Source organism: Vanacampus margaritifer, chromosome 12 (genome assembly GCF_051991255.1).
Source record: "Vanacampus margaritifer isolate UIUO_Vmar chromosome 12, RoL_Vmar_1.0, whole genome shotgun sequence".
In the NCBI taxonomy this organism is placed as follows: domain Eukaryota; kingdom Metazoa; phylum Chordata; class Actinopteri; order Syngnathiformes; family Syngnathidae; genus Vanacampus; species Vanacampus margaritifer.
Window position 1 is genome coordinate 15,016,960 of NC_135443.1, and position 24,562 is coordinate 15,041,521.

A 24,562-nucleotide genomic window follows, 5' to 3' on the forward strand; every position below is an offset into this window, starting at 1 on the left:
CGTGAACATGTTGTGTGCACAACAACAACAACCAGTAGAGGGCGCTACACACCACGAATCAACTACATGAAAACAACATTCGTCTTTTCACTCTAAAATTATTTATCATGTGATAAATATACAAAGTCAACACCATTTTACAAACATCCAACACTCTATAATGGCAATGACAATCCGTGACAGTAGTATATTGAAAACAACCCCCCAAAAGTGTGACTAATGGTCATAGCAAACCAGCAAAACTATTTCCATCACAGTTCAAATTGACCCCCAATAAAATGTCAAGTGTCGCTCGTATCTGCATTCAGGTTTAAATGATCATTTGTAGCCGACTGAAGATGTGACGGTGTACAAAGTATATGCTTGTCATGCCAGTGGAATTCATTGGTAAAAAAAAAATTGGCCCGTCCAATTAATACAACACAAAATCATGTGAGCCTCTCAGCACTACAGTCTTGGTAAAAGTCTGAATTACATCTAAATATATACATTGATCTTTGGCATTGCACGTTTCATTTCTACAAACCATTTATTTCAAACACACTGGACATGGAATAAAAAAAAAAAAAGGGAGTCATTAACGTGAACAATAGCATAAAGCCTTTTTGGGTAGACGAGTTACACATTTCGGTTTGTAACGAAGATTTCAAATGTTGAAATTTTTTAAAAATGTTACATTTTGTGGGACATTTTATATACATTTCCTTTCACTTTATTCTGTATTAGGTCACAATGACATGGCTGAGTCAGTTAAACACCTGAGGGGAAGCCCATTTTCATTCAGTTTGTTATCATTTCGTAGTCATGAAGTGTGGAATCAAAGCAATTGGACGTTCTATGACTTAACTGTTTCTTACAATAAGCCCCCAAAAGTTCATTTCCAGTATGTGTTGTGATTTAGTGTAGCCTATTGCTGCCTATTTTTAGGACATGACTCATGAGGGGGTCCAATCCCACATCTGGCTGTGGAGGGCCTTGCAGCTCACATTTCTCACTCCAGACTCCATATGATACTAGAACTACAGTATACAGTAGTATACTATAACATCATAGTGAAACTTAATCCTCGCAGCTGTCGTCGATTTGGGATCACCTCGCACATAAATCATCACATTTTAGCTCATGACATTCAGTCAAACATTTCATTGAGAATTTAGATGACGAGCCATTAGGATGTACTGGACACAACATTAGGTACATCAGCCTTTACAGAATAAACTGTTTATTATTGTGGTTTGCACTAGATCACACTTCATATTAGAAATACAGTGAATCCAAACTGGGTTGTTAGATATAAGGCAGCAGTTTTAAGCAGAAACCTCCAAACTCAAATGTCACCCAAAAAATTTGAGAATTTAAATAATTTTGAAAATTTATGTTTTTTTGTAATGATGTCACCCAGAGGTTTTTTATTGATAGTAAAAGATAAAGGACAATAACCAATATCACGGAACAGACTTTGGAGGTTCCACAGCAGCAGCTGGATTCTGCAATGAGAACATACATACAGGTGTACCTAATGTTGTGGCCGGTGAGTTTATTTACACATTTTTGGGTCAGTGATCTTCATACTGAGTTATGATAAAATGTATGTCATCATTGCGTTGCTATGTTCAGAGTTTTTTTTTTTTCCAGGTCCATACTGTGCCCCTTTAAAGTAGTACAGACTGGGCCTTGTTTTTCTATCCCCTCCCTTTCCTAGCTGTCCTATTTTCTGTCAAAGAAACTCGTGACGCTGAGTAGCGAACCTTCAGGCTGTTTGTGACTGTGCAGACAAATTCCTTGTTTGTTTTCACATACTTAGCCAATACATCTGATTCTGATTCAAAAATATTCCTTCATAGGAGAGAGACCTCATGGAAAATGAAGGTGAACTACTTGATTAGCAATGCTGATGCCATTAACTCATTCACTGCCATTGACGGCTATAGACGTCAAAAATTCATTTGAACTATTATAAAATTGTAATTGCCTGATGCCCCTAATAAAAAAGAAAAAGAAAACAAATATTATTAAAAAATTAGGGGCGTCAGAGGATTAATTTTTTTATGACTTCAATAGTTAACAAACGATTAATCACAAATTTTATATCTGTTCTAAATGTACAATATTTTTTTCTAGGTTTTCATACTCTTGTTAACAAAAGTGGGAAAAATGTGAAACTAATAGCAGTAGTTCAAATGAATTTTTGACGTCTATAGCCGTCAATGGCAGTTAATGAGTTAAAGATGAATGTAAAATATGTGCCTTGGCTCAATAAATGTTGTCAAACACTAGCGTAGAAGATAAACAAGCGTGACCCATAAAGTGTTCATATTTCTAATGACCTCAGTCGGGACATTCACTGCACTTGTGGGCCAACTCAGAGGGCAGAGGCTACAGTGTTTTAAACCATGTGTGTGTTTTTGTGTCTCAAAGACAACATTTGCTTTCAATCGTCCACTCCCAATATGAGGAAAATGTCCAATCTGTTGTGGGCAGGATTATACTCCGTAGCTGAGGCATTTAGGCATATCAGATATCAGTGCTTTTAGGAAAACATAGGACAAACAAAATGGCCGCCACTCCTCTCCAAGACCATTTTTGCACAATATGGCTTAAAGAGTACAAAAATAAAGTTGCTATGTAACACAGCCCTGAGGTTTTTGTTGTCCACCAGTATCCACATTCGGACTTTCAAGCGGCAGCCGGACGTCATCGTAATTCTTCGTCCTCTGGCATGCCATGCTGTCAACTCGCAAGTTCCTGGACTTCCACCCTCAAAAACATATCAAGTCTCCAAAAAATATGGAGAATATTCTTCTTCTTCCACATATGGAAGGCTTTGATGGGCCCGGTGCCACCAGGGCGGCAGGGCCAAGGGATTCATCCTGACCCAAAGCCGAAATCTTTTTGGCGGCGCCACGGAGCCCCCCCCGCCACCGTCGCCACTGCGAGTCTCAGTGGTTCTTTTCCATCCAGTCCCAGCTATCATCGCTGTCCTTCCTGTTCCGCTCGGCCTCGATGATCTCGCGATACCGCCGACGGAAGAAGCCCATCTGTCAAAAACAACAACAAATGGTAATGTTGGACTGCTGCGGTGTTATTACGTTTACAGTACTTAGTAACAAAATAGCAACATATTTGTCAAAATAGCAAAACTATTTGACAAATATTACAGGCTCAGCACTTTCTCGGTTAGATCTTATTTTGGCATACGGTCATTTTCTGCCTCTTTTCTTCCTGTTTGGGACATTTTATGTTTATTTTATTTTTTTAAATTTGTGGCTACCTTTTCACTATCAATTTTCTGATATTTTAGGCAATTTTGTGGACATTTTATGGTAATTTTTGGGGATTTCTTCTTTTGTTTTGGGACATTTTATAGTTACTTTTTTAATGTTTTCTTTTCTGCCTTTTATGTATGTATGTATGTATTTATTTATTTTACAAATCTTCTGACCTTTTTTTTTGCAATTCCAAAGACATTTTATGGTAATTTTCTGCCTTGTTTTGATTTTTGACATTTTATGGTCACTTTTCTTTTCTGCCTTATTTAAACTACATTTTTAAAAACTTTTTGGGGGCAATTTTGTGTACATTATAAGTTTTTGTTGTTGCGTTTCCTCTTCCTTTTTGGACATTTTATGGTCACTTTTTAGACACACACACACACACACACACACACACACACACAAATATATATATATATATATATATACATACATACATACATACAGTATATATGTACTGTATATGACTCTGACCTTTTTGAATATTTAATAAAATATTCAATATTTTCAATATTTTATCTAAAAATTTAAAATCTGTAATACATATATATATATATATATACTTAAATTTTTATTTATTTTTAGAGATCAACAGGGAGCCCAGGAGAGGGACTAAAGAGCAACGTGAGCTCAGAGTATTGCAATATTAGCTATGGAGTCCCACAGGGATCAATACTCGTCTCTCTATTCTTTACAATCTACATGCTTCTGCACGGTGATATGATACAAAAATATATAATCAATACTGACATGGGTTAATAATAACAACAAAACACACAGACAATGCCTTTGACAAAAAGTACAATTATAAAGAGTTTTACCTTCCATAGCAGCACAGCCAGGAGCAAAAAGATGAGGATCCCCACCAGCAGACTGATGGCGATGATCCAGCCCACCACATAGCCCCGGGGCTCCTGACTGTGCAGCGCCTCAAAGATCAACTGTAACACACGTGTATACACTTAAGGTCAAGTTTGTTGATGATGTTAATAAAGATTACTAGTTAATGTGCATAGCATCAATATTACATCATTACATGATGTATTTTCATCATATTCAAAGACAGTTCTTGAGTTGAAAAATTTTTACAAAAGCAGCACTATTACATTAAACATATTTTCTGATAAATGAAGATGTTTTCGGTGACCATTTCCTAATAAGTAACTTCATATTTTCAATGTTTCATCTAAATGATCACACATGTTAAGGGCGTGAACATTCATCATATTAGATCAGAGTTTCTCTAAATCATCCACTCCCTTTTTTAAATTTAGAGTCTCCACATATCATAACTAAATTTTCCTTACAGCTCATAGGCTGCTTCCCACTGCATTGACCTCCTGGATCATCCATCTTTGTCAGCAAGTCCAAAAAGCTTCTATTAGCATGTACTTACAGTACCACTGCTAACCAATTATTTGATTTTTGTTTAATGTTCTCACATTTGCTTCTGATTCCACCGCAGTTAGATGAGAGCATTTTTGCTTCATTTCCAAGATGACTACTTTGATTGCTTTCATGTATTTACACTGCATTAGCTTGAGTGAAAAATAGCATTCTTCTGAAACGACTTAGTTTATGTTTATGCTGGCATGCAGTCATCAAATGGAAGCTCACCGGATTTATTTATTTATGCAAAAATGATCTCAAACAAATGCAAATTTGCCACAGGAACGCTCGACAATTACACAAGAAGCACGACGTCATCGTGAATGCAGCTGCCTGCCTCTGAAGTGCGAGATGGCGAGAGAACATAAAATGCGGATAATCTCTGTTGAAAAATTTCTCACATTAACACCTTCAGCGCTCAGTGCTGGACTTCAACAACTGCATGGCCAGACGAATGCTCTTCTGGACCTGAAATCTGTTCAATGTGGGAACGTGAGGTTCAACGTCGAGTTCATACATCACGGATTTATATTGCTGTGTTTACACAAAATGAGTGATGAGAAACCCAGCTTGCTGGTCAGCTGCAAGTAATGCAACCTGGGACCACAAATCAGACTTTGGAGTGTGTGTGTTTACTACTCAATGGGGGGGGGGGGGGGGGGTGTCTGGAGCTCGGGGTCAGAAAGCCTGCCGCTTGGTCACTAATGTCATCATGTGAGAGATGCTACCGAGAGCATCCCGGGTGCTCACTTTAATCATCATGACTGATCTTCTGAGCCATTCAATCAGTCAGCAACCAACAGCGGGGGGAGCGCCTGCCCTTTTACGCGGCCGCCACATACCGAAGGACCCCAGCTGTTCTATGCGCGGCTCAACACATTATATCTGACAGCAGACTTAGATTTTCATGTGGATTTAGATCAGGGGTGTCCAAACGGTTTTGATTGAGGACCACATAAAGAACTTAAAAATTCTTAAAATTATATGGTCTTTATATTTTCTAGTAGTGCTAATTTTATCAGCCATTTTTCCAATTTAGTCTCAGTTTAAGTCCAATTTCAATTACACTTGTTAGTTTTTATCATAGTTAGTCAACCTCATCCCATTTTTAGTCCAAGAAAACTTATTTTTATTCATCTATTTTTAGTCAATAGAAACTGTCAACATTTTAGTTTAGTTTTAGTCAGGACAACCATTTTACCTTTTTCAATTATTTTTTTTTTTGTCAGCAGATAAAATTAAACATTTCCATCTAATCTAAAACTATTTAGCTCACATAAAATTTCCTCTCATCTTTGGATTTAAAACAATTTACAGAACACAATTACAGTATATATATGCTACAAGTTGGTAAGTTAGCTAGCATTAGTTAGCGGTCGGATTTACATTGTTTGAAAGATTTTAAAGGGGGCGTGTCACTGTGTGTTAGTGACAGATTATCAGAAACAGGATTTTACAAAATGATCATTTTCATCTCGTCTTTGTTTGTGAACTAAAATGTCCATAGATTTTAGTCTAGTCTTTATTAAGTGAGATAAATTTTTGTCTTGTCTTTATTAGTCGACAAAAATGTATCCTGATTTAGTCCCATTTATTGTTTATTAATGGAGGTTTTAGTCTAGTCTAGTCTAGTTTTTGTCCGGTGAAAAATTAGTGTGGACGGAAATATTTTTATTTAGTTTTCGTTAACAAAATTTACACTATTTTCTAGTCAATTTGATAAAGGTGGTATGCAAATAGTTCAGAATTTTTCAAGATTTTGGGGTGGCTACGGTCTGTATTTACTTGAGGATGAATAATGTGATATCTTTGACAGCACAGAAAGTTCGAGAAACTATTTTTGCTTCTAAGATTAAATCAGTGCTTTGAAGAGAAATTGTGTTATTATTGTAGTTTTAAATACTTTGTGTATATATATTTTTTTATATTTAGAAAAGCTCTGTAGTATATAAATATTTTTATTAGTAGTGGCACTTTTTACACCCTTCCTTCTCACTCTACCCACCTTCATTTTTTTAAACCTTAGCCTTGCTGGCTGTGTCAGATGTCACTTTAATGCTGGCCGCCAATTGCTGCGGGCTGCTTAAAAATTAATGGCGGGCCACAAATGGCCCCCCGGGCCATAGTTTGGACACCCTGATTTAGACTATTTGGCCCAAAATTTCAAGTGTTATAAAGCACTCTCCCACTCTAACTTTTGAGTATTTAAAAAATGGTACTAGAAAAATATAAAAACAAGAGGTCTATCAATTCAAAAGGTCTATTCATCCTTCCATCCATTCATTTCCTATAGCGTTTGCCCTCATTTGGGTTACGAGCGAGCCTATGAGCGAGAGGTGGGGTACACCCCAGACTGGCCCCTACTCAAAAGTACAATTCGCTTAAAATATTTCCCACAACATGAACTGATGTTGAATTTTGGTGAGGTTTTTAAGGTATGCATCTCGTTTCGAAAGCCACAAACCTCACTGTGAACACTTCTTATTGGAGTTTAAACAAACATATTTTCACAGCAGCCTCTTCTGCTGGTTACACAGAAAAAAAGGAGAAAAAAAAGGTCTATGTACATTACATCGTACTTACAGAGATGTCTTCTGGCAGGCCTTTGGACACCTCCACCGTCCTGTCATTTACTTGCACGTGGCCTCGTGTCACAAACTGAATCACAGAAGAAGCATCCTGCAAAAAATACAGGATTGTACTGAGTCTTTGGTCACAACAACTTGCAAGTGACTGAACTTTGTGGTGGTCAAACATCTCTTACCGTCTTTAGAATTTCAGTATTAAGTAAAAGTTTGATGTCTATATTCAAAGCTTCTTCTTTCAGCTGAGGCCCCAGGCTGCAGGAGATGGTCATGCACGCCCTTCCCGGCCGGTCACAGTCCTGATACAGATAGAAGAGGAAACAGGTTGAACAGACGACAAGATGAGAGACATGTAAACGTGAGCATGGTGCATACTTACCAAGACTTTGCGACCTGATTTGGTAAAAAATGCAAATATAGTGTGGAAGATGCTCTCTCGGTCCTGAGGGATTGTGCAAGGTGTCGGGTTCTTATGTGGGGTACAGTTTCCTCGGTTGTCAGCCACCTGGAAAAAAAGATTATTGGTAAACATTTTTGCTTATTGTGCATCAGAACATTAAATTGATGTCATCTTAGAAGGAGATTAGCTAGAATCTATTAGTTGCAAAAATGTTCCAATAAAGCTTTGTGTGACCTAAAACGATCCAAAATTTTAACCAAACAGATTTTGGTTTTAATTAAACTTGGTGTACTAGTCGATAGCGATGGCACAGCACTAAATCGCAAATTTTAGGTGAATCGGAGGAGGGGTTTGGGGGCCACGGCCTTTCAAATGTGGACATTTTCGTCCTTTGAACCCTTGTACCTTAGGAACTACTGGGTGTATCTTCACAAAACAGGTATTGATGTGAATTCAACAAGGATTCTAAATTTGCAATCTTTTAGATTTTAGTAGCCTTTTGCTTAAATTGACCTTGAAATTGACCTTGTGGAACACGTGGCCTTAACAATAGGTCAAAAGGTTACGAATATATCGTCGCTGTTATGTGAAAAACACATGTCCATTTTTTAATTTACATTTTTGGGTTGAAACGTAAAAATACATTTTATTTTTTTTTTTTACACATTTTTGGAATGGAACTAAATGCAGACGTCCCAAAAACAAAACAAAAAATAAAACAAATGGACATAAATGTTTTTCACATAGCAGCGACGATATGCACAAATTTGGAATCCTTGTTTAATTTCCTTTCCAACAATACATGTTTTGTGACAATTAACGCAGTAGTTCTGAAATATTAGTGTTCAGAGGAAGGTGGCCACGCCCCTTTTTGCAGAAAATGTCTAAATTCAGCGGGCCATAACTCACAAACCCCTGTTGTGATTGACCAAAAATGTGAGATTTTGTGTTGTGCCATCACTGTCAACAAGTACACCAAGTTTCATTCAAACCTAAATCTGCTTGGTTAAACCAAATTGGTAATTTGGCATGGCATGACCCCATGGGGAAAGTAGGATGTTTTTCCAAACAAGAAGCTGCACCCCTCCTAATAAGGTTTCTTATATGGAGTGATTTATAAGTAGCTGCTTTACAGCTCAGGCCCCCCTCAAGGGAACGCTTTCCCATTTCCCCTCTCTCAAGTCTGACCTGAAGCTCTGTAGGTGAACCTCTCCCATTTGCAGGGGGTCAAACATCAAAAAAACTCAAGGTGACTTAATCCTAATAAATGTAGCAGACGCTCATTTACCTCACTACAACCAATGCACTGTATGCTAGAGGCTTACATATAAAATCAAGCATACTGTATGAACGAGCCCTTTTTTCAAACTTCCTGTGTGCTCTGCTGCCACCCAGCACGCCAGACCGCACACTATTTACTACATCGCTTGCTCACGTGCTGCCTTCATCCCGCCATCGCTGCGTTGATGATTCATCGGCCCTAAACCTGCTGGATTCTTCCCCGGGAAAACCCTATTTACACGTCAAATAAGCAAGATTGAGGGATTTGCGTGGAAAACTCGAAACATATGGGGAAGGGGTGTCATAATCGAAACAAATGAATGAATGAGTGAAAAGTAAGAATATATGGTCATAAAATACAAGTGTGCAACTTGTCTGGTTGACAATTTCAAGACGTTTTGAATTGTGGTCCCAAGCTAAGGATGGTATGGCGCAGTAGCCCGCTCCACAGGTGTCCCTTTCCCATTCCGTGCAGGCTGTCTGATCCCTTACAAGTGATTCCAGATGGGCTCAAGGAGGGTGGGATATAGCCAACCCCGTCTGCCCATTCATAGTAAATACAATTAACAGCTTGAGCTCCCCCATGATCTACCTCAATGAAAGGGCCAATGTAAGGGTTAAGAAAATATCTGGGAATATTGTGTTCCTTTATCTAAATGCAAAATGTTGTGAAAGCAAACGATTGGCTAGCTTCAGTAGCAACGTCAACAGTTTGACTTTTCGCCTCAACACCCAGCTGCGCCACCGCAAGAAGTCGCACAGACAATGAGCTAAAGATGTGGCTGGCTGCAGGTGAATAAACAAACAACCAATGGTTCGGTCTGGAAATTAAATCAGTGTCGCCATGCACCTGGGTCTCAACAATGTGGAACATATCAGCTCCATTGCCAGCCAGCCGGTTGGGTATCCTGATGTCCACAGTGGAGCCCGGCAGCCGGCTGGGCCCGTTATTTATCACCTGAAACACATGGAGAAGAAAAGACATGAGCACACACGGGAACCTAAATAAATACAGGTGACGTGTGTGTGTGTGTATGTTTACCTGGAAAGTGACATTGAGAGGCTGGAAGCTGCACTCCATGCCTTCAAGCTGGACGAAGCGTGAGGCGTCGATGGAGTTTCCATACACAAAGGAGCTTGGTGTCACCACACTGCAGGAGAAGTCATGATTACATTTTTTTTTTATTTTTACAAGTGTGTGATTCATAGCGGGATTAGCGCTATATGAGCATCCCTGAATACTGTAGTAGTTGAGATAAGAGCCAGATGTGCTCTGACGCCTCCCTTTGCGTTACAGACAGCAGACACAGCAGCCTTATCCCGATGTCAAAGTTCTGCTGGATTTAAGCTGTTTTACATCTCTCTCCCTTTCGCCCCGTGATAAAACATTCCCAGATAAGGCCTTTCATGTTGATGTGTGACAACAGTCAGTACTCCCTTATTTCCTGAGAGCCAGCAAGCAGGCACTCATGCTACATGGCTATTCTGCAAGTTTAAGGTATTAGCATTAGCATAGTGTGTTTTTTTTTTTATTGTTCTTACCCCGTGATTGTTGTGTCAGTTTCATGAATCAGTGGGATGGACAGATCCAGAATGTTGTCGGAGAGTTTGTGCTCCGGATTGGCACTAAAACAAACAAAGATGCTATCCAGTTAAAGGGGAAGAGAACCCAATAATTTTCCTTACAATAATATGTTCTCCCACTAGTCTAAAGTTGGTATTCTTATTGCTGCCTTTGTGGAATATGAATATAACAGCAAAATCCACCCACTCTTAATCCATCTCGGCGGCCATTTTGCCACTTGCTGTCGACTCAAAATTACATTACAAATGCTCAGGTAGCGACCAATCATGACTTAGTTTGCGAACGTCACATGACCAAACTCAGAATACAGGTAAGCCGCGATTGATCGATAGCGCTGAGTAACTGTGATGACATTTTCAGTTGACAGCAAGTGGCAAAATGGCCGCTCCCTGAAATGGATTTAAACAGGTGCAGGATTTGACTGCCCAATTCATATTCCACAAACACAATATTTATCAAAATGTCATATTAAGACTAGTGGGACTGCATACAATATATTCTTGTAAATAATTTATTTGTATTTAATTCCCCTTTAAATAATTAAAAACATAGCATACATACATTACAAACAAAAACAATCTTGTCAATCTTAAATCAATCCCAAATTTCTTTTTTTTTTGGACAATATGTTCTATGCAGCCCCACTGGTCTAAATATGGTATTCTGGTTAATATTGCGTTAGTGGAAGACAGTATGCGTTAAGCAGCAAAATCCAGCAGTTTTGATCCATCTCAGTGGGCGGCCATTTTGCCACTTGCTGTCGACTGAAGATGACATCAATGTTGCTCAGGCCTCAGGTAACAACCAATCACAGCTCAGCTTCAGAAAACAGGTGAGCTGTGATTGGTTGTTGCCTGAGCAACTGTGATGTCATCTTCAGTCAACACAGCAAGTGGCAAAATGGCCGCCCCCTGTGATGGACAAAAATGGCTGGATTTTGCTCAATAACTCTTATTCCACAAATGTAATATTAATCAGAATGTAATGTTTAGAGTAGTGAGGTCACATATAACATTTTATTGTCAAGAAGCGTTTAAGTTTGACTTCCACTTGAATTTGATACATGATACAACTGATCATTACGTCTTTCAAATGGCACCATTTTTGACAGAACTCGTATATCAGGACGGTTACATACCTCTTTGCTTGCACCAAGAACTGCAATGTGTCATTTTCCCCAGAGATCTGGCTTGTGTCAAAAAGGACCGCAAAATGATACTAAAGAAGACAAGCATAGAGAATACAAACATTATGAGAATTCTGAAGCCGTGAACCTCTTCACGAACACAGAATTTAATCACAACTTGCTAGGAGACACCTTAGTCTGTGCTCTCATGAAGGGAAATCCCACGCTGCATCGGAGGAAGTCCGAGTCGACAAGTTCGCAGGAAATGCCCTTCTCTTCCTGCAAAAGGAGATAGACAGAGTAGTAGGGGTGCCAGACGGACTGGAGACATGGGAATTGTAAAAAGGAAGACATTTCAAAGACAAGACTAATCGTGACAGAGCAATCACTTCAGATAATGGGTGAAGTTTGTCAGTGGTAGCAAGACAATAGTGTTGGGACACCTGCATATTGCACCTACAGGAAGTGAAAATGAAAGGTTCTGGAAGACCTTCCACAAATTTGAAGAGTGTGTCAGTGGTCATCTTTGTCCGTTAATTTGCGAGGTCAGGCCCACTGTATCAATACCTGTCCATGTCCAAATCATATCTTTCTAAACTTAGTCAGTTTAAATCTTTCAAATCTCACTCATCTATAGTCACTTCTGGTGTTCCACAAGGTTCTGATCTTGCCCCCCTTATGTTTAGCTGGTATACTGTATATTCTTCATGGATTGTTTCATTTTATACAAGTCCTACATTTTACAAAGAATGTACAAAGCAGAGATGGCGCGCACTCACACATACACTAATCTTGGCGGGTGGGTAAGTTGGCCAAGCTCCAGGCTGCGTGTTTGGAAGCTTGTCTAAACAAAATGGAGCTCTACCGGCTGCACTGTGTAAACATTCAGGCCCTGACCCTGCGAGCAGTAAGGATTCTTTTAACCAAAGGTTCACTGCGAGGCTTTTGGCCGAGCCTGTGTTGTGGACGAGGGAAGAGAGACACAACTAAGAGGACATACTGGCCCTCCCGAAACATTCTGCAGGGGGCCTTGGAGGATGTCAGCCAAGTTTTAAGAGGCCTGTTGAAACCACTTCTACAAATGATAAGTAAGTAGACACTGGTGACATATATCGATGATCAGGGTACCTGCGCATCATTAACTCAACTTAACTAGTAGTGCTTCTCCCCTTAGGGGATCTTGGGCGAGGACCAATCACAACTGGCAATGATGGAATGTACTCTATTTCCTGTATTCCTCTGTGCAAACACCGCCCATCCCGTGAGGCTGCGCATGCAGTGCACGAGTGGAAACGGTCTGTTTACTCATCACCCACCTGGCAGTCCTTGAGCAAGAGCAGAGCGCACAGATTTAGGGCGCAAGGTGCCTCCATGGATGAGAATAATGACAAGACTGTTCAGCACTTCTTCACTTTCTGTCGCTTGCTTACTTTTTGGGGCTCATATGAAAACATACACACGCACACTCACAAATGTCGGGCCCATTAAGTGTCACTGGGACTGTTTAGTGTTCTTTAGTCTCATCTTGAACTTCTAATGTAGGAAGAAGATTAGGATGACAAGTCCGGTGGTGCTGTTTTTTGGCATCACCTCAGCCTCAGTATGTGTAAACATTTGGATTTCTTAACTAGTGTCACGTTCCCAGAATTGACATTTTTAAACAACAAATAAACAATGCTTTTTTATTTTATTTTTAAAGAAAGTTACTTGAGTTTTTGTCAGGTTCAGGAACAGTAGAACTAAGTCTGCATCTGTGTGATTAAAAGTCAAAGTGCAAATGGCTACTATTAACTCATTCACTCCCAGGCATTTTCAGTGAAGCAACCCCCTTCGCTCCCGGCTGTTTTACTGGATTTTGACAAATTTTGCAAGGCCCACAGAATAGTGCGTTCTATTGCTATAAAAACATGGAACCTACCAAAAGAAAGTTTAGCGTCTCTTCTTTTATCAGGAAAAAAAGTATATTTCTATCTGTTTCTGTTTTGTAGCAATTAGCATTAGAAAATAGCTAGGTTGTTGCAACATGGCCCTGGCTGATCTCTTATACTCTTATACTTTTTTGTAATAACTACCATTGCCTTAAGCCACATCTTCATGTCAGAAGCAGCATCAAAGTCTTCTGTATGCTCTTGCATGAAAAAAAAAAACAAAAATGTGTAAATATGTTTTAGGGAGTGAAGGATAAATTATATATTAAAACAAAAACATATTTACACGTTTTTGGGTTTGAATGAGTTAATGAGCATACACGTTTAGTTAATATTGTTTCTTCATTTGTCTCAAAATAATCTTTACACACAATTTCAATCTGGTTTCCCCCCCTCCATAGCACAGTGACACCCCTTGCAAAAATCACTTATATGACCACCACTTCACCTGAGACTCTTAGAAATTAAGTGCAGCTAGCTTTTGACAGCATCTCACATAGCATCTTCCTCGACAGATTTTTAGACATGCCCTATGACTATTTCAAATCTATTGTCTAATCGCCCCCATGTTATTCAGCTCAAATCTTTCATATCTCACTCATCTCCAATCACTTTTGGTGTTCCACAAGGTTCTGATGATGCCCCCCTTGTGTTTATATTGTATCTTTTTCTCTTTGGCAATATCCTCTGTCAATATAACATCAATTACAACCCCGCCTGTGGAACTGCCTTCGCCCAGACATCCACAACATAGACAACATGTTCAGAAAGGTGCCTATCAATAAAATGTAGTATAACAATATATTTTTAAATTATATTCATTTGGAAAATGTAGTAGCACCAGTTGTTGATACATGGCTCTCTGTGTTAATGAAAACAATTATAAGCAAGATTTGGTTTTCATTCAAATTAGATACATTTCCCCTGGCAGTTTGTATTTTTTCCATTTGACATCACATAAGTTCAAAAAAAGGCATGAGAGGGATAAAAAAAAAATCTTGTTGGTGGATTTTCAAAGAGTTAATTAATAAAAAGGAAACAGTGAAGCTGCTGCAGCCCCACATGAGTCCCAGCAGCCTTGTCCAAGCAATTGGCTTCCACGGCTTTCTGACAGCTTTCATTGCAAGAACAACAGCTAGCTAAGACCCCGCACTCTTCAATCTGAGGGGCAGACAAGTTCATGCTGGGTTTACTGGAGGAAATTGCCTCTGGGGAGGACTGAAAGTTGGCTTCAGCTTTGCATAAATACAGCACATATCATCACTTTGGTCTTCACCGGTAGTAATTAGAACGTCTCTAGGAAGGAGCATTAAATTTGGTCAAAGGGTTGTTTGTCATCTCTTCATAAAGTTGGCTTCCTGTGTGCAGCAGGTTACCCGAACTATCGGGTTCCTGCACGGAATGAGGCTCTGTGGATGCTGGCAACCTGATAAATGACGTCAGCGGGGGACATTAAATTAACTAAGGCACTCCAAATCTGCTTTTCTAATAACACTCATTTATACCTCAGGTTCTGCTGAAATTGAATTTCATCTTTATGTCATTGGATGTGAGCTTGGGTCTGATGTGAGCCTGCCAACAGGATGTGGTCCTGTGCAAACTGATGGGGCGTTTCTGAGTTGGAGGAGACTTGCTTGCTTCCTCTTCCAAGTGACGTGAGCGGAGGCAGTGCAGAGGTTGCCCACTGTGAAAGCTATTTGCCTTTAAGAAAATCTCTTCGCCAGGTATCACAGGAAATTGCAGCAAGTTGAATTTTATTGTAAAGATGACATCATGATGAATTTCCATGATGTGTAATAGCTCTCTAATTGAGATTCATTTACATGATGATGCAGTATATTGTGAAGTTGCATAGGAATATAAAGCAAAGCCATCTACCATAGGTCTGTTTTATCTCCTATTGTTTAGTCTACCTTTTATTGTATGTATTAACCTGACAGGTAAATGGAAGAAGGGAGGAGGGGAAGCATATAAATGGTCAAGTGTGAGGTGAGTAACTGACCTTCTGCCAGAAGTTGATATAAAAAACCTCTCGGGAGAAGTTTAGATAGACGTTGGTGTCGTAGGCGTCGTCTCCAGCGTTGGAGATGGTCAAGTTCAACGAGACGTTCCTTACGCCTCCCAGGGCCAAATGGGGCCTGCTGTATGTCCTGATTGAAACGTAAAGTAAACAATGTATCTCAGCCAATAAAATATTGTCTCTACAACTCTGAGGAATCTCACAGGAGAGGATTTGTGAAAGGCTATTCACGTCTCAAAAGCGACAGCATAATGCAGAATACTGACAGCCAATACAAGGGTTGGCTAATTTACAAAGATAATTATGTTCAGTTGATTTAAGCTCTCAATGTATAATCACTTTAAACATAATTTAACATAATGTATATTATCGTGGTTTTAGTTTTTTCTTTTCTCCCTTTTTAATATATTGAAACACCGCTCAGTATGTAAATATAGGAAATTTATTTTACAAAAACCAAGCAATAGCAGTAGAGCTCAGACTCGTACCCAAAATTCCCGTTCCCTAATTGTGTTGATGGCATTGAACGAGTACGGGGTGGATTTGCAACGTCCTCTTCCAACTATGGGCAAGTTTTTCCTTTTTTGTTTAAAATGGTTGACCTTAATCCCATATCGCATGGAGGCCAAAGGTACCATTTAGGTTGCTTATTGCACTTTTTAATAAATCCTTGCTGTTGCAGATGCCGCATGCGAAACTGGCGAGCTATCTGTATACGTCACATATTAGTTTCCAATCCATGACTACTACTTCTTCCATTTCTTTTTGCACTTTCTTTGGGAAGTTGGTAAGTACTTTCGGTGCAATACCACAACATTCACCCTAAGATAAAAATAAATACTTTTAGGTAGTTAGAAGCAGAAGTGTCCAATCCAACCTAACTCGTTTGCTGCATGAATAGAAAATAGGGACTTTGGGTTTGAGACCTCTAATTTCAATATACTGTATACAGGAGTGTGATTTAGACTGAAAAATATGGTAATTCAATGCCATTATTCCAAGTTGGCAACGTTTTAGAAGGCTGCAGTTTGTGGAGGTGTCTAATCTTCCTGCATGCCAACAGGTGGTTTCCACTTATGTAAAAGAGGGAGGATGAACGTAAGAAAACATCTGTCTGACCATCGGAAAAAGATTTCCACAGCTCCATAAATAATATAAATGACAAAAAAGAACAACTGAAGAGAAGTTAGCAAGAGCTCTCAGAAAGACTGAACCCGAGTTATGCTATTGATGTAGGACTGCTTCAATAAATTTCAGCGGTTTACTTTATAATTAAACAAAATAATAATAATCAACCCAAAATACTGCGAGTGAGTGTTCATAGAGTAATACTCCATAAAAAGAGAGGGAACTCCCTGTGCATGGAAAAACATATGGACATCCTCCAAACATGCGTCATGGACCCACACCCACAGGGCTGATGTCTCCTCTTTGCAACAAAGTCCAAAACAGACTCAATCAGAACAATGAGGTAGTAGCTTTGTTTTTACCCAGAAAGCAACAGTTTCCCATGGAGACGCAGGTCCGCAGCGCAGTCGTCGGACAGGCAGTTCTTCTCAAACCAAGTCTGAGGAGGAAACACAAAAGTTCACAATAACTTCCTACTCTGTCTAGGGGGCAGTGTTGTGTTGATGTTGGACTGTCATATAGGAAGGGGACAGGTTATTTACTCCATATCTTTAACTTTTTCATCAGTCTTTCTATGGTCGGGATAATCAATAATGAGAAGACAAGCAGATTAGAAGTTTTTGTTTTATGTTACAGTATTGATTAATTTCAGATAAATGGAATTTGTGGGTGCTGAAAGATGTAAATCCTTTCTTTTTCAAGAAGAGCAGCCCATCTTGGAAACATGTGGGGCAGGTTAGAAGTGGTGACAGTGAAAATAAATGAATCTGTCTCTTGGATTCCACTCAAGAAAACGAACACGAACAATAACAAGCTGGTAACCACCACAGAAGAAGAAAAAGTAGAAGTGACTTTTGGCTTTTCCCTGTCAGGTGTTGCCACAACCAGTCACTCACTCCTATTATTTGTTTGGCACCGTTTTTTTTTTACACCTTTCCTGGCAAGCCCAAGACGACTGGGGTGAGAATACCCAAATTCTAGGGTGTCTTATACCTCGTTCCTCACTGCGATCTTGTTCCCTTTCCTCCACCGCAGCACAGGGGTGAGAGCAGGCAAGTCTTGCTCCTGGTGTCCACTTATTACATGCTTGCCCAGGCTGTACGCCACCTCAAACGTGATGGCCGTGAACACGTCCTTCACATCTTTCTGTTAAAAAACAAAACAAAAAAGAAGCATAAATGGGTTTTGTAGGAAGGCGGCAGTCAACGCCGAAACTAGTCAAGGGAAACAAAACCTTTTGTGACTTTTAACTCATTTAAACCCCAAAACCTATAAATAAGTTTTTAATACTTTCTCCTTCACTCCCGAAAATGTATTTATACATTTTTTTAAATATTTTTTATGCTAGAGCATACAGAAGGCTTTGATGCAGCTTCGAACCTGAAGAACAATGGTAGTTATTACAAAAAACGACCAGCAGATAGCAGCAAAGTATAAGAGATCAGCCAGGACCATGTTGCAACAAGCTTTTTTCACCAGTGTTTTCAACAGGTTTGTGAATAATGATGAAACTTAACTATATTCTCATGCTAATTGCCTCAAAACAGAAACGGATATAACTATATTTTTTTCTGATGAAAGACGACACTCTAATTTTTCTTTTGGTAGGCTCCACAACTTTGTAGCAATAGAACACAATATTCTGTGGGCCTTGTAAAATCAGTCAAAATGCAGTAAAATAGCCAGGAGCGAAGGGGGTTGCTTCACTGAAAATGGCTGGGAGTGAATGAGTTAAAAAGAAAAACAAAGACTGTACAAGTTAGACATGTTTGTTCAACTGTTCAAGATACAGCAGACTAAGGACTAAGGATTTTTAAAAATGTATTATTTAATTATTATTAAATATTATTATATTACATTATATTTATATTAAATTGTATATTATCATTTAATTATTATTAATGATTAATTAATTGATTATTGATTATTTTATGTAATGTTTTATTTATTATTAATTAATTAATTAATTTATTGTTAAAATAATATCCCTCACAGTCCTGAATTTTAGTAATATAAGTAGACAGAGAGACTAATGGCACTCAATCCACGTCAATGCCTTCAGTGAATTCCTTCATAACAAGATCATCTCAACTGCTGATATTGTCTGATTCAGACAACTCCTCAAAACACTTAATTTATAGAAAGTAACGCAAACGTGACCACTGACGATGACGTTCTGAGTAATCAACATTTTTTTAAGATGATAAATGTGACTATGAGAACTATCCTTGAGTATCCAGCAGGCTTAATCAGTGACCATGGGAGGGCAGTTTGATTTGGCATCGGCTTTGGAAACATGCAGAGAATGAAAATAGCGCTACATTTGATCAAGTCTTATATCTTCATTAGATGGCAGAATAATACGGAAAAAAAACTTGATCTCATTTGCCCGTTATATATAAAGAGTGGGTCAGGTCGCACTGCCTCAAAGTCAACAGTATAACCACGCAGAGGCTTCATCAGTAATCTAACGACAGTGAGCCAAAATCCACAATGAAAACACCCCTCGTTTCCGGGCATCACACACTCACTTTTACCCACTTTCACAACATTTTCCATTGACCACCCACCCATCCTCTTTACTCAGACAGGCACGCAGCCAGTTCGGGGCTTTGAGCGTCACGAGCGGCGAACCCACCCAGCTCATCACCAGTGAGAGAGTAATAGCAGGAAACAGTGCTCATTAGAGCAGGACATGAACAGACAGAAAGAGACGATTTGGGTCTGCTTTGGGAAGCGGTGTAGCACGTAGATAAAGAGCTGGCCTTGGAGATGATATCACGTCATTATTTGGTTGCCGACAACACTGAGTTGCTAGTACAGAAAAAGAGTTTTGTATAATGATTGATCCTTGATTATTTCACCCCCTCAATGTTTGCATGGCCTCCTTTTGGCAACTTGGTTGGACACCTACAAACCAAAAGCTGATTCATTTTTTGGTCAATTACGCAGCGCACACTCCATAGTACAACTGATCAATAACAATAAAGCAGCTGGCCCTCGACAGAGGTCAGACTCCAATCCATCAGTGGACTACGATTCATGCCATATTGGACAGAGATTTTGTTGTTGGGACTGTGCTGCCGTTCAAGTTGGTGGGGTGGTAACATGACCAGCGTTGGAGTCAGCACATGAGAAATGGCGGCAGCAAAAGCCTCCACCCCAGTAGCCATTAAAGCAGCATGCTTCAAATGGGCCCTGTCCACTGGCCCCTGCGTGAACTGAACCCCCCGGGAGTTCATTGCTCGGGTTTGTAGCCCCCTAAAGTCCCACTGCTTATCTCACGTTTTCACAAGCCACATGAGAACGAAGGGTTTAAGGGGGAATGGGGCATAATGACTTGAAATGTTGAGCTTTTGCACAATTGCTTGGTGAAGGAGTGACTTTTTGGATGACTAAATAGGCCTAATCATTCTATTAAACGACTGTGCTGTGAAGGGATTTCCGCATCACTTTTTTTTTTTTTTTTTAACAGAACATCCATTTATTTAGCAAAAAGAGGCATTTTGACATAAGATACACAAGCCGGCCGACTTTTAACTCCCAGTGCTTACAGGAGGCTCACATCATACGTGCTGGAGGCTGTTCGCTAATACTCTGCAAGTCTTCCGTATTTCACTTATCCCTTCATCAATGCTCCCAATTGCCTCCACACCCCTGGCACAAACCTTCCCTTCCCCCCCACTGATCCTGGGCCGACATCATCCAAGAATTCCTGAGCACCAACTGAAAAGGCAACTCACATATAGTGTTAACTGCTGGGTAGGTTTATGGAAATATACTCAACAACTGTTTGACACTAAACAGTTGACAAGAGAAAGCTTGTGAGAGGGCCGTTCTTACATCAAAGGATTCCGTAAGGATCAGATGACAGCATTTCTGAGAATGTGCTTCTTTTAATCAACAGTGCTTATATGTAATACGTTGGAATCGAAAAAGGGAAAAGATTATTAGACTTTAAGGCTTCTACTCGTCTGGAAATGACTTGATTGCCATGAAATTATAATTATTTATGCTGATTAAGATGCCTCAAGGGGAAATTCAACTTAAATCATTTTTGTTGTACATTACCCAGAGAATTAGATCATACATATGTAATATAAGAAGAAATGTTAATTGGCAGATATTTTGCATTTTAAGCAAAATCAGTGATCAATTGTAATGTCATAATTTGCCCCTCAATCAATGACGTCATTGATCGGCTCTGCAATTATTTTTTGTTACGCCCTCCCCCAATTTTTTTTTGTTGTTTTTTTACATCTACCCGACTCTCCGCCGCGACTATAAATCGTAGTATTTGTCTCTAAAATTGTGATAAGTATGCCTGTGCCACTGATCTGTATATATTACTGGATAGCCGATACACCAACACTTTAGAAGCCTCGCGAGGCTGCCATATTACTACTCCCAAGAAATGTTTCTCAGCATATGATCCTATACATTACAGTATCGGAATTGGAGAACATTTGAAACAGTACTTAGTAGAAACAGCATGATTTATAATGTTTTAAATTTGTTAAACACAAAAATAACAGGACTTCAGACGTTTTACAACTTATACACAATAGTGAACATAGTGAATGTTTATCAGCGTTTTTGGGAGAGTTTTATGATTGAATTATTTATTTTTCCCAATGCATTTTAATGGGCGTTTATTATATGCAAAGTTTGTCGGGATCTAATCCCCCCCCCCCTCCCTACAGAAACAAGTTGGTTAAATAGATTAGATTAATTTGTCCATCTTCTGAATGGATCGTTTAATGTTTAAAAAAAAAATAAAAAATTTAAACTTGCTGATCGATGACCGGCTCCAAAATCTTGATCATGTAAATAAAGCCTAGTAACCATGACTTGCTGCACAAACAATGCTGCACATCCTGAGCTAGAAAGAGAGTGTAAAGCCTTGCTCAACCTCAACAACAGACTAGCATTTCTCATAGTGACCATGACCGTCCTTACAGAAGAACTTCTGCCGCCCATTAGCTTTAGTAGTGACACAATGATATATGACATTCTCAAACATCTTAGTGCAGGAAGTGTAGCATGTCGAAATTTTTGAGGGGGTATTTTGTTGCCGGATCATCTGACAACTCCTGCGACATGGTACTTGACCTCAGTCAATAGGATGACCGTTTAATCCCAGGCTGACACAGCAGCATGCAAACATGACAGAGAGCAAGAGAGACACTACCATCGCTTATTGAGCAGAGGCAGCGACACTGCTGACATTTGGACATTTCCTCAAGGGACTACCACAACATAAAAATAACATTAATTGCTCCAAATGTAGAGCAATTTGAAGAACCTTTACACCCAAACAAGATAACTATAAACATTAATTTAACCTTCATTCTTCCCTACATTACTAATAACATTTCTTTATATACTGAATTATATTCACTATTGTAAATAACTTGCCAGGTGTAGTCCCTGTGTAGATGTTAAGCACCAGGGGGGTTCTAAAAAAATCATCACCTGGTTTAACAGGCCAACAGAGGCCTCAGTGACTTTAAAAAGAAAATCATTAAAAACGGCAAAATTACTACATGGTGAAAGTAATCCCCTGTCACCTTCTCACCAATGACTTCTTAATGCTTCCAGTCACACTGTAACCCAGCAGCAAGTGTTTTCTTTTCCACTATCCTTTGGCAACTGTAAATTCTCAAACATAACATGACACATGTGCATGTTACTACAGTTGTGTTTTTCTTTCTTTGCCATCTCTGTATTCATGTAGTGAAGCTCGCCATTCGTTGTGTTGTGAAAGAAAACAGCTGTGCCACAAAGCTTTATCGATAACACCACCTCACTCTGGAACAAAGTTTGAGCCAGCGCTGGGTGTTTATGTTCACACTGGGCCAACAAATTTGGTATGTGCTCACTCTACATCCATACATAAACACAATGTATGTTTGCACATAGAAGAGTTCAATGACTGAGGCTTCTTACATCAATGCAAAACTCCATTTCTTCAGAAGCTCTGATACTCACATTAATCTGAGCAACATAATGGTAACAAACTAAGCGTCCCCCCTCTCATAACCCGGGACCCCTTTGGTTAGGCGCGCAGCTCCACCGCAGTGGTTCTCTGGGAGGAGTGACGTCAGGCTGCAAGGGGCTCTGATCTTTAAACGCCTCATGCTTGCCTGAAATGCACAAGAGCTCCTCACGCAGCCAAACCCTCAAAAGCATATGGTTGGATTCTGTTCAGGAGAAGTTTTATTAACTTGCAAGGGAAACACACACACACACACACACACACACTACTCCTTATTAGGACAATAGCCGTTTGGATGACTTGCAGCTTGAGGCCCTTTCATTGGACGGCTGAATGCCAGGGAATCTTAGCCCGAATGGAAAAACCTTTTGAGTTAAGTGATGAATGAATCCAGCCTGTCCAACTTTAGCGTGAGATGTGTGCCTGAGACAGGCATTACTTGCGAGAACGCTTCCAGCATATACTGTACTATGACACGATATCCAGAAATGTGACGAGAATTGGTGTGCTCCACAAGAACCACAATCCAGTTTGAAGAGGTGACAAGTTTGGACTGGACTAAAGTAGTAATGAGAAGTAGCGTCTTGGGAAAATGAATCTCGGCTTATGAAAGGTATGTAGTTGTTATTCTCATGAGAATTCAGTAGGAAATAGTCAAGTATGATCAAACGTCACCATTTTACCCTGTCACTCTGCTGTGGCAGGTCCTGTCCTAAAACACTCCATACAAGTCAGATATCATCCATCCAACGACATCATTTATCCTGTTCAAGGTCACAGGATGAGCTGCAGCCCAACACAGCTGACTTAAGTCCAGACTACTGACCAATCAATCAATCAATGGATCGCCTGCCAACATATGAACCACTCCACTTCAATGACCCAATGGCAGAGCTACAGAAAATACACATTTATGTAAGTCACCTTCCAGAAAATGGCAGATCACAGTACAGCCCATTACTCGCTCATTCCACATGCATTACATGCCACTCAAATGTAGTTATTGGTGGTGAAGTGAAGTGAAGTCATAAGTTCTTGATCTGTTTCATTTCGTGCCAGTACATACTACAGTCGGTATGAATTGACATTCATGTCAAAGCAAATAGCAGCCACCTGCATGCAACAGTTGGCCGCTTCTTTCAGAGTCAAGGACAGAGCGACTGGGCGGGCACATGTTATATTCAAGCTGTTTATGATCTTATTCCGCTTATTGTTTGTCACGTAACGACACATTTCCAAATTCTGAGTTTATGACCTCTCAGTTTCCTACTTTCTTTGTGAAAATAATATGTCTGGAAGCTGTATTTTCCTTTTAAAAGCGCTTTATAAAGTGCTATCGATTACAAAAAACTTCACACAAAGCAGAGACATTTTCACATGACACCTTGCAAAGTTCAAGAGAAAGAATCATGTCTGCAAAATCACAACTGTTGGTAATTGGAAGTCTGATTACAAAAACGCTTACAAGCCAGCAAAACATGCATTTGGACTTTGGAAGCTTGAGAGTCACTGGAAAGTACAGCTCACACCAGATGTATGCTGGGAAAAACTTCAACAAACATCCAACACGCGATCAAACATTCGGCCTGTCTGATGTTAGTGGCCGAGGTAGGCTGAGATGTTTGTCCAGCTTCAGGCATTAACCTGATAACCTCCACAACCTGCTGTCCATCACAACATAGCGAACCTGACACACTACAAACAAACACAGCATCGAAGAGGTTATTGCACATTGCCCCCTTTGCAAAAGTCCATTTGTTAGCTTCTGAAATTTATTATTAAATCAACTCATCAAGGCAATTTATTTTTGAGAGAACATGTTTTAACTTAGTGAATTTCTAAATTTGAAC

The 24,562-nt window shown here is 39.5% G+C and overlaps 1 protein-coding gene across 1 annotated transcript in view; it reads right to left on the reverse strand.

The window, feature by feature from the left end:
* The window catches only part of itga9 (integrin, alpha 9), a 51,557-nt gene continuing 26,995 nt past the window's right edge, over positions 1-24,562 (reverse strand). Inside the window, exons 16-28 of the mRNA XM_077581166.1 lie at positions 17,708-17,860; positions 17,077-17,153; positions 15,569-15,716; positions 11,831-11,917; positions 11,651-11,730; positions 10,470-10,553; positions 9,970-10,078; positions 9,778-9,885; positions 7,626-7,751; positions 7,426-7,545; positions 7,245-7,340; positions 4,094-4,213; positions 1-3,038 (exon numbers count right to left, since the gene is read on the reverse strand). Of these exons, the coding sequence (XP_077437292.1) occupies positions 2,940-3,038; positions 4,094-4,213; positions 7,245-7,340; positions 7,426-7,545; positions 7,626-7,751; positions 9,778-9,885; positions 9,970-10,078; positions 10,470-10,553; positions 11,651-11,730; positions 11,831-11,917; positions 15,569-15,716; positions 17,077-17,153; positions 17,708-17,860 (1,407 nt within the window). The 3' untranslated portion in view covers positions 1-2,939. The remainder of the gene's footprint in view (positions 3,039-4,093; positions 4,214-7,244; positions 7,341-7,425; positions 7,546-7,625; positions 7,752-9,777; positions 9,886-9,969; positions 10,079-10,469; positions 10,554-11,650; positions 11,731-11,830; positions 11,918-15,568; positions 15,717-17,076; positions 17,154-17,707; positions 17,861-24,562) is intronic.